The sequence below is a fragment of the Symphalangus syndactylus genome, chromosome 14 (genome assembly GCF_028878055.3).
Source record: "Symphalangus syndactylus isolate Jambi chromosome 14, NHGRI_mSymSyn1-v2.1_pri, whole genome shotgun sequence".
In the NCBI taxonomy this organism is placed as follows: Eukaryota; Metazoa; Chordata; class Mammalia; order Primates; family Hylobatidae; genus Symphalangus; species Symphalangus syndactylus.
In genome coordinates this window covers 72,033,606-72,048,297 of record NC_072436.2, presented here as the reverse complement: position 1 = coordinate 72,048,297, position 14,692 = coordinate 72,033,606, and the positions used below count along the sequence as shown (strand labels likewise).

Genomic DNA, 14,692 nt, shown 5'->3' with positions numbered 1-14,692 from the left:
GAAAAGTGAGCAAAAGCCTTTCATACATGAAATTCATGGAAGGCTCGCTATCCAACTGCTGTCACTCCTGTTTTGAGGGCAGCATCCCTACTGCCTTTGCCTGGATGACAGGTCAGGCAGGCTGTCATGTTGACTCCCTTGTTGGCTACATTTGTAAGGAACACACTGCTTTTTATTTATTATTTTTTTTATAATTGACACATAATAGTACATATTTATGGGGTACAATTAATGTTCTGATACACACATACATTGTGCAGTGATCAAATCATGGTAATTAGTGTATCCATCACCTCAAATATTTATCATTTTTTGTTGTAAGAACAAACATGCTGTTTTTAATACAAAGCTTCACTGTAACCTGCTAATAATCCAATGTATGGGTCAATTTCATTTTCTTCTCTTTGCAATCATCTCTTGAGGCAGAAGGTTGCTTAAATGACTTCTCAAGGTCCCTGCTAGACTCTGCGAAGGCATGACAATCAGTGCAGGTGATGTCATCAAATTTTAATTTAGGACATACATACGTCACATTATTTCCTATTTAAAAACTTAAAATGATTTCCCATTAGCCAAATTTCTTACTGTGCCATCAAAGCTCTCCCCACCCACCCTTCACCTTCCTCCTCCTCTTGTTTCCTTTTGCCTTCTTTCCACCAACTCCTCCCCTGCCCCATGGGGCTGCTTTATGCCTGAGTGCATCTGTTCACATGGCTGCCCCCTCAGCTTGTGCTGGTTCCTCTGCATCCTGCCTCATATGCTTGGCAAACACCTACTCATGTTTTAAGCCTCTGCCCAGTGTCACTTCCTCTATGAATCTTTTCCTGATGGTGCATGCACAGCCCTCTTCTCTCACCTCCTCCACCTCTTTCACACCTTCAGATTTGACCCAGTAGTCTCGCAACTGACTTATAGCAGAGCACTTGTTACCAGACTTATTTATTACACCCATCATGCCCTTTTACACTCCCTGAGGGAATTTCTCCAGCACCCAGTAGAGTACCTAGCATCGAGTAGGTGCTCAGTAAATGTTTGTTCATTAATGGGATAAGTGAGTGGGTTAGTAAAACCTATTTCTTTGATGCATGTGTTAATTTTTTTTAAGACAAAGACTTTATTTTTTATTTTTAAAGTTATTATTTTTTGAGATGGAGTCTTTTTATGTTGCCTAGGCTTGTCTTGAACTCCTGGGCTCAACTATCCTACTGCCTCAGCTTCCAGAGTAGCTGGGACAACAGGTGTGCCACCATACCTGGTCATGTGTTTCTTCTTAAGCAGCATGTAGATGCTCTTAAAAATCCTTTACATGGTTTTTTGTTTGTTTGTTTGTTTGTTTGTTTCTAGTGGGTATCTATCCCACTGATTTTGTTTTCTCTTTCTTGAAATAACAGGGAAGACAAGACAAGTCAGACCTGTGGGTGCCGTGGAGTCAGTTCAGGGGTGATTGTCAGGGGCTTGTTCTTCGGTAAGGAGAGTTAACCTTCCCTGTGCTGGTCCCATCTAGGTAGCTGCGTCATTGATTGGCTGGTATCTAACCAGTCTGTTAGGAATCGCCAGGAAGGCCTCATGATTGCTTCATCGCTGCTCAATGAGGGGTATCTGCAGCCTGCTGGAGACATGTCCAAGAGTGCAGTGGATGGAACTGCTGAAAACCCTTTCCTGGACAACCCTGATGCCTTCTACTACTTTGTAAGAAAAGCTCCCCATCTCTTCTTCCTGTAAGGGAGGCTGCCCTGAGCAGATTCTAGATTGATTTCAGTTCATAGACATCTATAGAGCACTGTTAGGCAGCGGGTAGGGAGGTCAGCCAGGAAGAACAAGGGAATACCTGAAGCTTCCAGGCCCATTTAGAGCTTCTGTTATACCAGCATTTCCCAACTCAACAGCTGCCCTCTCCACAACACTCACCCTGTCCAAGTGAATTTGTTATTATAAAAGGATACTACTGTTTACTTGAAAAAAAATTTTTAATGGACATTTTAAAGTTTATTGTTTCCTATTTATTTATTTATTTTTTTAGATGTAGTCTCGCTCTGTCACCCAGGCTGGAGTGCAGTGGTGTCATCTTGGCTCACCGCAACCTCTGCCTCCCGAGTTCAAGCGATTTTCCTGTCTCAGCTTCCTGAGTAGCTAGGATTACAGGCATGCGCCACCACACCCAGCTAATTTTCGTATTTTTAGTAAAGACAGGGTTTCACCACGTTGGCCAGGCTGGTCTCGAACTCCTGACCTCAAGTGATCCACCTGCCTCCGTCTCCCAACTATCTATTCTTATTATAAGCAATAATTCATTTATAAAACTGTCTTAGACCCTAGTCCATGGCAAGCATTCTCTAAGACAAGAAGATACAGCCACATAGACAAGCATGCTGGAGGGACAGGCAAAAATCCTGCCCTCCTGCAGCTTCCTTTCCAGATGGGAGTCTATAAATCACAGGTTTGATGTGTTAGGTGCATTGTTCCAAATGTACGTTAAAACACGTGACTCTTAATACAAAATGTGTCCATGGATGTCACTTCCTGCAGTCATCTTGTGTACCTCCCACAGTATGCTTACCTATGATTGGGAAACACTATATTATGCAATGTGAACCTATTCTTAGGCCACGTGAGCAATGGTGGATTTCTTGGGGGATTTTGGCAGTTTTGTTTCTATCTTGGATCAGAGCACAGAATTTAGGAAGTTACCTAAGAGAACCATCCTTCTTATAAACATGAAGTGAACACCCTAGAGGGTTTCATTTCACTTTAGGGGAAGTTCCACAGTCTGTTTTTTTTTTTCTTCTTCAGTCCTTTGATCTGGTCATTTATAGCCATTTCAATGCAGGATTCTAAAAATACCCATCACAGTGGCTCCTCTTCCTCGGTCTGATTCCTCATCCACTTTTGCTGAGCAAGTCCCACTTCCCTCATAACCTCAGGGGAAGAGGCTAGACACATGTTCTCACTTTTCTCCAAGAGGGGGCTCAGTGGCAAATGTTGAGCTGGTGATAGTATTGCGAATGAGAAATTAGCCTGCCCTGCTTTCAAGGATGTGACCATGGTATCCCAAGAGAAGGAAGGCTTTGAAGGCAGACATGTGCCTGGTTAGGAAGATGGAGCTAAAGTTAGGATAGCTTGGGAGACCCTCCAGAATAAAAGGATATTGACAAGATCACACCTGAGTGGAGACAAGAAAGGAACAGCCCCTGAAGCAAGTACAAGGAGGAGGAGAAACTCGCTCATCAAGGACCTTTGAAGTTCAGATTGGGATGTACACAGGAATGGAGGAAAAAGGAGGAGGCTGCCCTCATGGCTGGAGGGGAGGGGGAAATGGAGATGGCACAAGTAGCAATGTGCCTAAGACTGGTGACATCAGCTTGCTGTTTGATTTTCCAACAGCCAGACAGTGGATTCTTCTGTGAAGAGAATTCTAGTGATGATGATGTGATTCTGAAAGAAGAATTCAGAGGGGTCATTATCAAACAGGGATGTTTACTGAAGCAGGTGAGTGGCCACCACTGCTCCCATCTAGCCTTTTCCCTTTACAAGGTCCTTTTTGTTTCTAAGTTACCCAATGACTTTTGGTTTGTTTGGTTAATAGTCAAGCAGAAAATGAAACCCACAGAGTGAAAGATAGATGAGTAGCTCTGTAGATATCAAAGTGGCTTTAGGTCAGGAAGATTGAGTTTGAAGATGTCCCTAAAAGTAGGAAAATGCCTCTTTTATCAATATCATAGGAAAAAAAAAGGTGTTTCAAGAAAAATATGGCCGGAGGAGATAAATTGTCTAAGAGATGCCATCCAAAAGACAAAGCTGTCTCATGGTAAAAATACTTCCATTTTACCTGTCCCTCCTCCCTTCAAAGCAACCAAGAAAACAGGAACAGGCCACACCCAGAAGAGGAACAGAGTACACCACTGAGAGCAAAGAAGAGTCATTCCAGTCTGTGCTTAGGGCATGACAAGACCAAAACCTGGGCATGCAGAGGCCAGTTCACAGGAACAGCAGGCAAAAGTCAAATGCAGATTGAGGGCATGGACAGAGTCCTGGGGGGATGTCCAGGTGCCCACAGGTACAGGCCACCATCAGTCTTGGAGGCAAGGGCTGGAGAGTGCTGAGGAGCTCTAGTCGGTTACCACGTGCCAAGGCATATGATGCCAAGAGGTAAGAGATGGACAGGGGCCGAGATGACTGAGGAAGCCAGGGCCAGCACCTGGTGGAGGAAGTCGCAGGAACACATGAGAATATTCAGGCGGAAGCTAGTTGATACTAGCACAGGACATCTTAGAGGCCAAGGCTGCTTTGCAGGACCAAGGTCTTGCCTTCCTGGCTGCACTGTGAGCTGCCTTAAAAGCGCTGCTCAGCATATAATGGAGAGAATCTGTTGCCATCAGGAGATTTCCATGTACTGTCGATAGGCTCCACGGGACTGGGGGATTTGATTTATTTCAGGTTAGGACCCTGAATGTCCATCTTAGTGATTAATGGAATGGGCAAGGAGGGAAGAACCAGAGAAGAGCCCGTATTTACATTTATAAAGAGGGACTCTGGGCTGGGCTAGCTGAAAGGGGGTATAGGTATGGATTTTGAGTTTCACTGGGGGAAGTGGGACATTCGAATGGAAAAATTACCTTCATATCAGGTTTTAAGAGAACAGTGTCCTAAGAAATATATGGCAAGGTTTTATAAAGAATTCATGGACTATTATAATTTTTTTTTATGACAGGGTGACCAGCTGGCTAGATTAAAAGAAAGGCATGGGGCAGGGCCAGCCTTATACTGGGAAGGCTGGGGCAGTTGCCTACAGACAGTTTGCCCGCTGCTGCTTTCTCGTTGGTTCTGCCAAATATTCCTATGTTCCTGGCTCTTTGGTTGCAGGTGCTGGAATGTGGCTGCTAAGACAAGAAGAGTAACTTGGGAGGGAATTTCCTTATTTTGTTGATTTCTTCCATAATTCTATATTGTTATCGGTTATTTCTTGAATTAGTTGACTGGGCAAGCCCTAATCTAGAATGGGGCTCTTGGAAAGCCAAGGATGAAGGTTAATAAAGAGTAGATAAAGTTGGGACTGGACTGGAGCCATGTCTCAGTGAAGCAGCCCAGTGGGAGACCTGGGATGGTCAAAAATTGTGTGTGGGTAATGGGTGTCTGGATGTATTTTGAAAACAATAGGGACAAGGATTGAACTTATGTGTTTTCCTTTGCCTTCCTTTGTCTGGCTTTTGATAGGTACAATTTAGCCTTAGCTAGCTCGGTTGGTGCACATTTGAATCTCCCAGGGAACTGTTAAAACTGCATGCCAGGCCAATTAAATCAGAGCCTCTGGATTTTTACAGCTCCCAAGTGATTCTGACGTGCAGCCAAAGCTGAGAACCACTGAGCCAGCCTTTTTCTTAAAAGCTAATTTATTCTATTATCAGTATACAAGTTAAATAGTCCTTCTTAGAAGCTTCCTTTTTATGTGAAGAAAACAGAAATCTATGTGCATTCAGGAATTTTGTTCTTTTACAATATTCTTTCCTCTGAATTTTTTTTTCAGGGGATGGGGAGCAAAAACCTCTTCAATTTGAACTGACACTTCCCCTTAATCTTTCTAATCTCTTAGCTCAGTGGTTAGTAACCATGATTTACATCAAAATCACCCAAGGGAATTTTCAGAATTTTAAAAACTTTTTCTTAAAAATTCCAAAAGTAAGCCTCCCTTGTGTTTGCTGCTGGGAGTTAGCCAGGATTAACCTCATAGAAGGCTTGTTATAATGAAGAAGGACACCTGTGCTCCACACCTCACAGATGGGAAGTAGCTGTGGCTAACTGGAGGCCATCACCCCTGCCCCATTATTTTCTCATCCCAGGATAAATAATCCTACTTGGCAGCAAGTCTGAGGATGAATGATCTTAGATTATATTCAGTATAACCCCTTTTTATATAATTGTTTCTGTTATGACAATGAATAAAATATCTGCTTGTTTAATTCTCAACCACATTTAGATTCCTTGAGGGAGAGGAACAATGTGTTATATATGCTTCTCTTGTATCTGCTGCAGAGTTCAGCATCCTTCTTGATTTATCATAGGCAATGAACACTTGGGGAGCTAATTAAGTCAAATATAAGTAGATGACTTTGACAGTTCAGTAACAATTCTTGGAAACCCGAGGCATACATGCATTTCTTAATATTCCTTAGAAAATACTCATTAAGTGAAAGATGACCAGAAATGTACCTGCTAACTTCCAGCTCTTCAACATGTCACATTGTGATGTCAGTGAGGGCTTAAAGGGAATATGGTGGTTGGCTGATTTCACATCCTCCTGTTACCTTCCTCTTCCATTGACTCATAATAAGTTGGTGATTGTCGAGCAATTGCATAATACAGCATGACATGTGTGTCTGTCAGTGAACAGGAAATGGTATGGGGTGGCAACTTTAGTGTCGTTATTCTGAAGGGCAACATTAGTTAAGGCAAAGAGCAGCAATGTATACTTTTGGAAGTCTATGCTTTGCAAAAGCCATTTTGGACATGATATAGCAGGTAGGAATATTTTCTGTCCTTGCATATGACGGCAGGGGTTCCAGCTCCATCCTTCAGGAAGTAGAAAGTTCTTTGGAAATGAGTTCCTTCACCAAATGTTTCGCCAAAAATCTTAGGACCATTTCTGAAAGCTTCCTTGAAGCTCCTCTGGATTTATGAAGGAGGCACTGTTTGCTAAGACCACATGTTTTATTGCTTTCAGCACAAGTAAAATGAAAAATGTTGGAAAATTTGTATACATACTTGCCAATATGTGGTGCTTTAGAAATTACAAATAATATTTCTTGTATTGGCAAGATAGAAACTATGTATCTTTTAATATAATACTATTTTTGGCTTCTGGAGTTAAGTCATTTGAATTTCCTGTGGGAAATCATAGAGTCAGGTTTACCATGACAGTTTAAAATCTGCTGCTTGCTAATGGAAATAACTTGGTAACTCACGGCAAGTACAAACAGATATGGAGCAGCTGCTATATGCCAGGCACTGTGGCCCTGGGGAACAAAGATTATCAAGACACAAATCCTGCCCTTAAAACTCAGTGTAGACAATGTCAGTGTTTAATTCTATTGGGAAAGGCCAAGTTGTCACCTTCTTTCTTCTTCTTTCTTTCTTCCTTCCTCTTTCCTTCCTCCTACCTTCCTCCCCCTTTTCTCCTCCTCCTCCTCCTCTTTCTTCTTCTTTCTCCTCCTCCTCCTCTTCCTCTTCTTCTTCCTTCTTCGTCATGTCTGTTACAGCAACAGGCATTTCCATTCCTACTGCAGCTACCTAAGATTTAGTTCCTAATAATTTTATGCCTGGATTGTTGTGATCCTTCCCTAATGAATTCTTTTTTACTTACCATCTTTTCCTGGGCTTTCCTTTAATCTAGCCAGCTGGTCCATCCTGCACTTTGTCACCATATTAATCTTCTTAAAATGTAATTGTAATTCTTTCACTTCCTACTCAAAAGCCATCAACAACAAACCCTGCCTTTTATTTCCACTAAATCTCTGTCCACTTTTCCCACCTTACCTCTGCTACTCTTCATGAACCCTACATTCTAGCCAGACTGGTCTTATTCATCAACACCTGAGCATGTCTCTTGCATTCCCACTTCTGCTCTTGTGTTGTCAGTTGTCCTCCTACCCACCTTTGTCTTGCCCATCTAAATCCTGTGTCCCACATGGATAAGTGCAGGTCTTTATGAGGCTTTCTTTGATATCCAAAGCCCACAATTACGTATTCCCTACTTAATGCCTTTGGAATCCATCATCTATACCAATTATTTGATTTGGGCATTTGCTACTTTATATTTCAACATAGGTCTAAACTCTTTAAAGATCAGGGCATCTTAAACCTCTTTATTCCTCCTACATGACCTAACATAGCACGTTGTACTTAGTACTGCCTTATATCATACTAAAACTGGAAGACAAATTAGAAATAATTTAATCCACCTCTTTGATCTAATAACATCCAAATTATTAATTGGCTGTAGCACTATCTCCCTGACAAAGACCTAGGCTGGGGTGTTGTTATCCTGGAGTTAGTATTTCATTTTCTCTTTCTTTTCTCAATTCAGCAAATAATTATTCTGTAGGTATTGTATGTACAGAGTGATGCTGGGAATTCACCATCCTTTCTTTTAATGTTGATCCTGGATACAGGGGCATAGGAGGAAAAACTGGAAAGTGAGGAAGTTCATCTTGAGAGAAGACCCTGCCTACCTGCACTACTACGACCCTGCTGGGGTAAGATCCTGTGGTTCATAAATCCATTCAAATAAATAAATCCACTGCACTTATAATCTGGGCTTCCTATTCCCCTCTCTACTCTGTTGATATCCCCTTTTTCTCTTTACTGGCCCACTTTTTTTTCCTCCCATTCTCCTCTACCTTTTTCTATCCTCTTTCAATGCAAAGATCTGAGATCTTGGGCCTCTGAGGTCAGTATAAGCTTAGGGATGGAACAAAATATCACTATATTATAATTTATTTGGTCAACTCAACATATTTTTTCCCGAATCTGATATTTTCAGGGGAATTAAATCAGTCCATAGTTTAATATGCATAAAGGTGATAATTCCTCATCCAGGTCAACTTGGATGAGGGTATTGTTTAAGTCCAGCAATTTGGGCTGTTGATTGTCGAAGAGGACTTTTTCCACCATACAATGAACCACTTTTAAAGCATGAAGACAACTCTGGGCAGGGTGCTCACCCTCTGCTTGCAGCACTGGGCTATTTGACTTCCCCTTGATGGTTATATTGCTGCATCAAGTGCATGGGACCAAAGAGCTCTGGAAACACGTAGCTCTTTTTTAGTGGGATACAGTGACCTGAGTGTCTCCACCTCTCCTGTCACTTTTCTCCAGATTGAAGTCCAGATTGACTTGCATTTTCTCATCCAGCCTCCTGGCCCCACAGAAGCAGGGTGTGGAGGATCTGGAAGGACCCTACATCTGGAAGCAGTTTTTCTTTCATCTCCTTCTGCTCTTACTTATTTTGGGGGGCTCTGATCTGTATTAGAGTGAGTCTGGCTTTTTCACCAAGAGGATGAGGTCTATCTATACGCTGTATTTTGGAAACATAACGAACAACACCTTTCTTCTTTAGGCAGAAGATCCCCTGGGAGCAATTCACTTGAGAGGCTGTGTGGTGACTTCAGTGGAGAGCAACTCAAATGGTAAGATGAATTTCTGTGTGAGAGAGGTGTGTCTGCTCAGACTCCCCTCCCACACCTGGACGTCCTGGGCCAACATTAATCAGTCAATCAATTAATCAGGATAAGCAGGAATGGGCCAGGCATGGTGGCTCACACCTGTAATCCTAGCACTTTGGGAGGCTGAGGAGGGCAGATCACTTGTGATCAGTAGTTCGAGACCAGCCTGGCTAACATGGTGAAACCCCATCTCTACTAAAAATACAAAAATTAGCTGGGTGTGGTGGCACATGCCTGTGAATCATTTGAGCTTGGCAAGTTGCAGTGAGCTGAGATTGTGCTACTGCACTCCAGCCTGGGTGACAAAACAATACTCTGTCTCAAAAAAAAAAAAAAAAAAAAAAAAAAAAAAAAAAAAAAAAAAAATAGCAGGAATGAATTTACTGTCTGAAAGCCTTGGAGAAACCAAGAGTTACTTTTTGTCTCCCAACTGCTGTCGAGGCTCTCCAGGTCTTGGGGAGTTGGATGGCTTTGTGAATGCCTCAAGCAAGTCCCTGAGCAATGCTGGGAAAACTCCATCACTTCACAATGGCTTAGAAGAAGAGCAATGAGGGGGTTGCACTAGAGGACCCCAGACCACAAGGCTATGATTTGGTGCATGGAATAACCACATGGGTGTAGTTTGACTTCTCAGGTGCTGAGGACAAATTGTGTCTCTGGGATGATGTGGTTTTGACATCCCAAACCCTGGTTTTGTCGACATTTTGGTTTGTAGTATGATAAAGGCTGATAGGAAAACATCATAACTGCAAATGCCTAGAGTTTTACTGTGCCTGAATTTGCCCACCTCCACTCCCACCACCTAGAATTATGCTTTGGTTTTAGGGCAGGGAGCATGCTGGTTCTTTATCTGATTTGTGATGTTTTAAGTCTTGTCACAGTATTGGCCAGGTTATTGCCTTTTAGTCTTCAGCAGAACTCTGACTTAGCCCTTGAAGAAAAACAGTTCAGGCAATAACTTGTGGTACTGTTGGTAGGTCTGGCTTTGTGTATGTATATAAACATATATATATATATACACATATACATGCACACACATCTATATTGCAAATATAAATATATACATATATGTTATAAATATAAATCTATATTAACAGAAAGACAGGTAGATAGATAGATATCAGGAGCAACCCTTGATTTATATTATGAGCAGAGGGAAGGTACCCATTAGAAACTATTAGAGGTTACTCATTAAACACTGTTGCTATACAAATGTGAGAAATTTAGTTTGCCTGTAACTATGAAACAAAATGTTTCTCCTTAAGTGTTTTACCTATTTCTTAAAAATATATATACACACATAATCATACTATGTATCTACTATATCAATACTATATCTATAACTGTGCAATGAATTATTCTATAATCATACCTTGTTTGTATGTTTGAAAGCCACATAGTCAATTTCCTCAGAACATGAAGAAAACAGAGATTTCATGGCTTGTAGAGGAGGGTGGACCAAGTGATCTTTCTGATGCCTGTGCGTGCTGCCATTCGCCTTCTCTTTCCCCAGGCAGGAAGAGTGAGGAAGAGAACCTTTTTGAGATCATCACAGCAGATGAAGTGCACTATTTCTTGCAAGCGGCCAGCCCCAAGGAGCGCACAGAGTGGATCAAAGCCATCCAGGTGGCCTCCCGAACTGGGAAGTAAAGACACTCCTGCATTCCTCCTCCCCTCCTGAGGGAAGCCCATGGACAAGCTGAGTCCAGGACCTGTCCACTTCTGTGACAAATCAACGGGAAACAGCCCAGGGGTGGGAAGTTTTCATTTGCAGGGGGGTCTGAATGTAACTCACCATGTGGTGTGCAAGGTTCCCCTGCATTGTATTGCTCACTGCAGCCCCTCTGCCCCTATCCATGACCCCCAAGAAGATATAACAAGCTGTGCAGCCTCAGTAGGCTGCTTGCCCTCTCCAGGCCTCAGGGCCTCTTCTGGAAAATGAAGAAATTCAACTAGTAGATTCCTGAGGTCCCCCCAGCTTAAAAAAAAAAAAAAAATCTGCCCTGTGATTTTAACACTCACAGTAGTGATAGCGTATCTAGTTGTTCTGCTGGTGTCCTTCCTTGGCTAAGTCTTGGCCTTCAGTTATCTTCAAATGTACCAGAACCTGAGCCAACGCCTTCCCTGTGAAACTGTTGCTCATCTGTAGTACAGTACCAGGAAGAAACCTCTTTTGTTCTCTTTAGCCATCTTCTACTTGCTCTTGGCCTTGAGATTGTGTAACAAAATGAAGGAGGCCTCTCTTCTTTCTTCCTCATCCTACTCAAAAACTTCCCAAGAGCAGTGGTGGCTTTGAGGGTTTTGACTTCTATTACTTTTCACAGCCTGGAAAGTTGTGTCTTCTGGGAAAGAGACCCGGGGAGGCCAGGAGTAGCTGAGGGTCCTTTCTGTGCCCTTAAGCCGCCCAGAGGAGCCCTATTCCACTCTGGTTTGAGGCTGATCTGAGAGGGTCTCCCTTTGTTCCTTTCTGGAGCATTTCTCTAATATTTATTACAATTAGGAGGGGGACCCCACATCTGTGAGATTCTGTTTCATTTGAGGTTTACAGAAAAAAAAAAGTGACCAGATGGGTTCCCCCCATGGGTGAGAGGTCTGGGCAACTGCCTGGAGAATGTGTCTCCCGGCAGCTGCAAGAAGTGGAGGGGCTGAACTACTGGCCAGCTCATTGGATGACGGGTTAATACAACAACTGCACTGTAAGGACTCAGAGCCACACAGAACTTCTGAGAGGGGCTGTTAGCATTGCGCAGCATCTTCAATTCTCCAGTTAATGATATTGTGTTCGTGCCTCAGCTTTAAGCACAAGTAGTAGCAGCTCCTGCTTGAGTTCTGAGGGCATCATGGCCCTATGATTAACCACAGTGATCTAACCTAGACTAAAATTGGGAACTTGTTTGCAATTTTTGACCCTGACCGCTAACTAGTGATTCTTCTCCAAAATTGAGAAAGACAGCACCCATTGAAGCAGATATGTGTGTGAAAGTATATTTTTCAATCCAGATTTTTAATTTTAAGGCCCCAGGAAAGAGAATAGAACATTTTTCCTCATTTTATCAAATCCTTTCTTGCCCTCCCTCAAATCCCCTGTAACATTCCTGAGGCTGTTCCTACTCCCAGGTGGTTTTATCAATAGCCTAGAGGTAAAGAACTGTCTTTTTCTCTGATTCTTTAATAACTTGTCTTTATAGAATATGCACAAATTTTTCTACACTCAGTGTTAAAGTATTTATTAATGGGAAGTCTACTTAATGTTTTGAAATAAATATATGACTCTGTTTAATGCATTTTTGGTGTGATGACTCTGTTTTGCCTCCTATCAATAACTCTCCCCTCTGGCCGGGCACGGTGGCTCACGCCTGTAATCCCAACATTTGAGAGGCCAAGGCGGGTGGATCACTTGAGGTCAGGAGTTCAAGATCAGCCTGGCCAACATGGTGAAACCCTGTCTCTACTAAAAAAAACAAAACAAACAAACAGACAAATAACTCTCCTTTCTTACAACTCAGTTTTATTTACTAAGGGTAATACTATCTTTTATTTTTCATCATCTCAATAGCTTTATGATTTTTTTAAATTATTATACTTTAAGTTCCAGGGTACATGTGCACAACATGCAGGTTTGTTACATAGGTACACATGTGCCTTGTTGGTTTGCTGCAACCATCAACTCGTCATTTACATTAGGTATTTCAACTAATGCTGTCCCTCCCCCAGTCCCCCACCCCCAAACAGGCCCCTGTGTGTGATGTTCCCCTCCCTGTGTCCATGTGTTCTCATTGTTTAACTCCCACTTATGAGTGAGAACATGAGGTGTTTGGTTTTCTCTTCTTGTGTTAGTTTGCTGAGAATGATGGTTTGCAGCTTCATCCACGTCCCTGCAAAGGACATGAACTCATCATTTTTTATGGCTGCATAGTTTTCCATGGTGTATATGTGCCACATTTTCTTTATCCAGTCTGTCATTGATGGGCATTTGGGTTGGTTCCAAGACTTTGCTATTGTGAAGAGTGCTGCAATAAACATATGTGTGCATGTGTCTTTATAGTAGAATTATTTATAATTCTTTGGGTATATACCCGGCAATAAGATTGCTGTGTCAAATGGTATTTCTAGTTCTAGATCCATGAGGAATCGCCACACTGTCTTCCACAGTGGTTGAACTAATTTACACTCCCACCAACAGTGTAAAAGCATTCCTATTTCTCCACATCCTCTCCAGCATCTGTTGTTTCCTGACTTTTTAATGATCAACATTCTAACTGGGGTGAGATGGTATCCCATTGCGGTTTTGATTTGTGTTTCTCTAACGACCAGTGATGATGAGCATTTTTTCATAAGTTTGTTGGCTGCATAAATGTCTTCTTTTGAGAAGTGTCTGTTCATATCCTTTGCCCACTTTTTGATGGGGTTGTTGGTTTTTTTCTTGTAAATTTGTTTAAGTTCTTTGTAGATTTTGGATATTAGCCCTTTGTCAGATTGATAGATTGCAAAAATTTTCTCCCAATCTGTAGGTTTCCTGTTCACTCTGATGATAGTTTCTTTTGCTGTGCAGAAGCTCCTTAGTTTAATTAGATCCCATTTGTCTATTCTGGCTTTTGTTGCCATTGCTTTTGGTGTTTTAGTCGTGAAGTCTTAGCCCATGCCTATGTCCTGAATGGTATTGCCTAGGCTTTCTTTTAGGGATTTTATGGTTTTATGTCTTACGTTTAAGTCTTTAATCCATCTTGAGTTAATTTTTGTATAAGGTGTAAGGAAGGGATCCAGTTTCAGCTTTTTGCATATGGCTAGTCAGTTTTCCCAGCACCATTTATAAAATAGGGAATCCTTTTCCCATTGCTTGTTTTTGTCAGGTTTGTCAAAGATCAGATGGCTGTAGATGTGTGGCATTATTTCTGAGGCCTCTATTCTGTTCCATTGGTCTATATATCTGCTTTAGTACCAGTACCATGCTGTTTTGGTTACTGTAGCCTTGTAGTATAGTTTGAAGTCAGGTAGTGTGATGCCTCCAGCTTTGTTCTTTTTGCTTAGGATTGTCTTGGCTATACAGGCTCTTTTTTGGTTCCATATGAAATTTAAAGTAGTTTTTCCAATTCTGTGAAGAAAGTTGGTGGTAGCTTGATGGGGATAGCATTGAATCTATAAATTACTTTGGGCAATATGGCCATTTTCATGATATCGATTCCTCCTATCCATGAGCATGGCATATTCTTCCATTTGTTTGTGTTCTCTGTTATTTCCTTGAGCAGTGGTTTGTAGTTTTCCTTGAAGAGGTCCTTCGAATTCCTTGTAAGTTGTATTCCTAGGTGTTTTATTCTCTTTGTAGACATTGTGAATGGGAGTTCACTCATGATTTGACTCTCTGTTTGTCTGTTATTGGTGTATAGGAATGCTTGTGACTTTTGCACATTGATTTTGTATCCTGAGACTTTGCTGAAGTTGCTTATCAGCTTAAGGAGATTTTGGGCTGAGACTGTGGG

At 41.9% G+C, this 14,692-nt stretch overlaps 1 protein-coding gene across 5 annotated transcripts in view; it reads left to right on the top strand.

Moving 5' to 3' along the window:
- PLEK (pleckstrin) overlaps positions 1-12,499 on the top strand; it is a 34,539-nt gene extending 22,040 nt beyond the window's left edge. For 4 of the 5 annotated variants that reach the window (XM_063617887.1, XM_063617888.1, XM_063617886.1 and 1 more), the window contains 5 exons: positions 1,505-1,689; positions 3,382-3,486; positions 8,163-8,246; positions 9,110-9,179; positions 10,729-12,499. In XM_063617887.1, the coding sequence (XP_063473957.1) occupies positions 1,505-1,689; positions 3,382-3,486; positions 8,163-8,246; positions 9,110-9,179; positions 10,729-10,865 (581 nt within the window). In that variant the 3' untranslated portion in view covers positions 10,866-12,499. Of the gene's footprint in view, positions 1-1,504; positions 1,690-3,381; positions 3,487-8,162; positions 8,247-9,109; positions 9,180-10,728 lie in introns of those variants that run through there. The other variant, XM_063617889.1, reaches the window with a different exon arrangement.
- Positions 12,500-14,692: the final 2,193 nt, after the last annotated feature.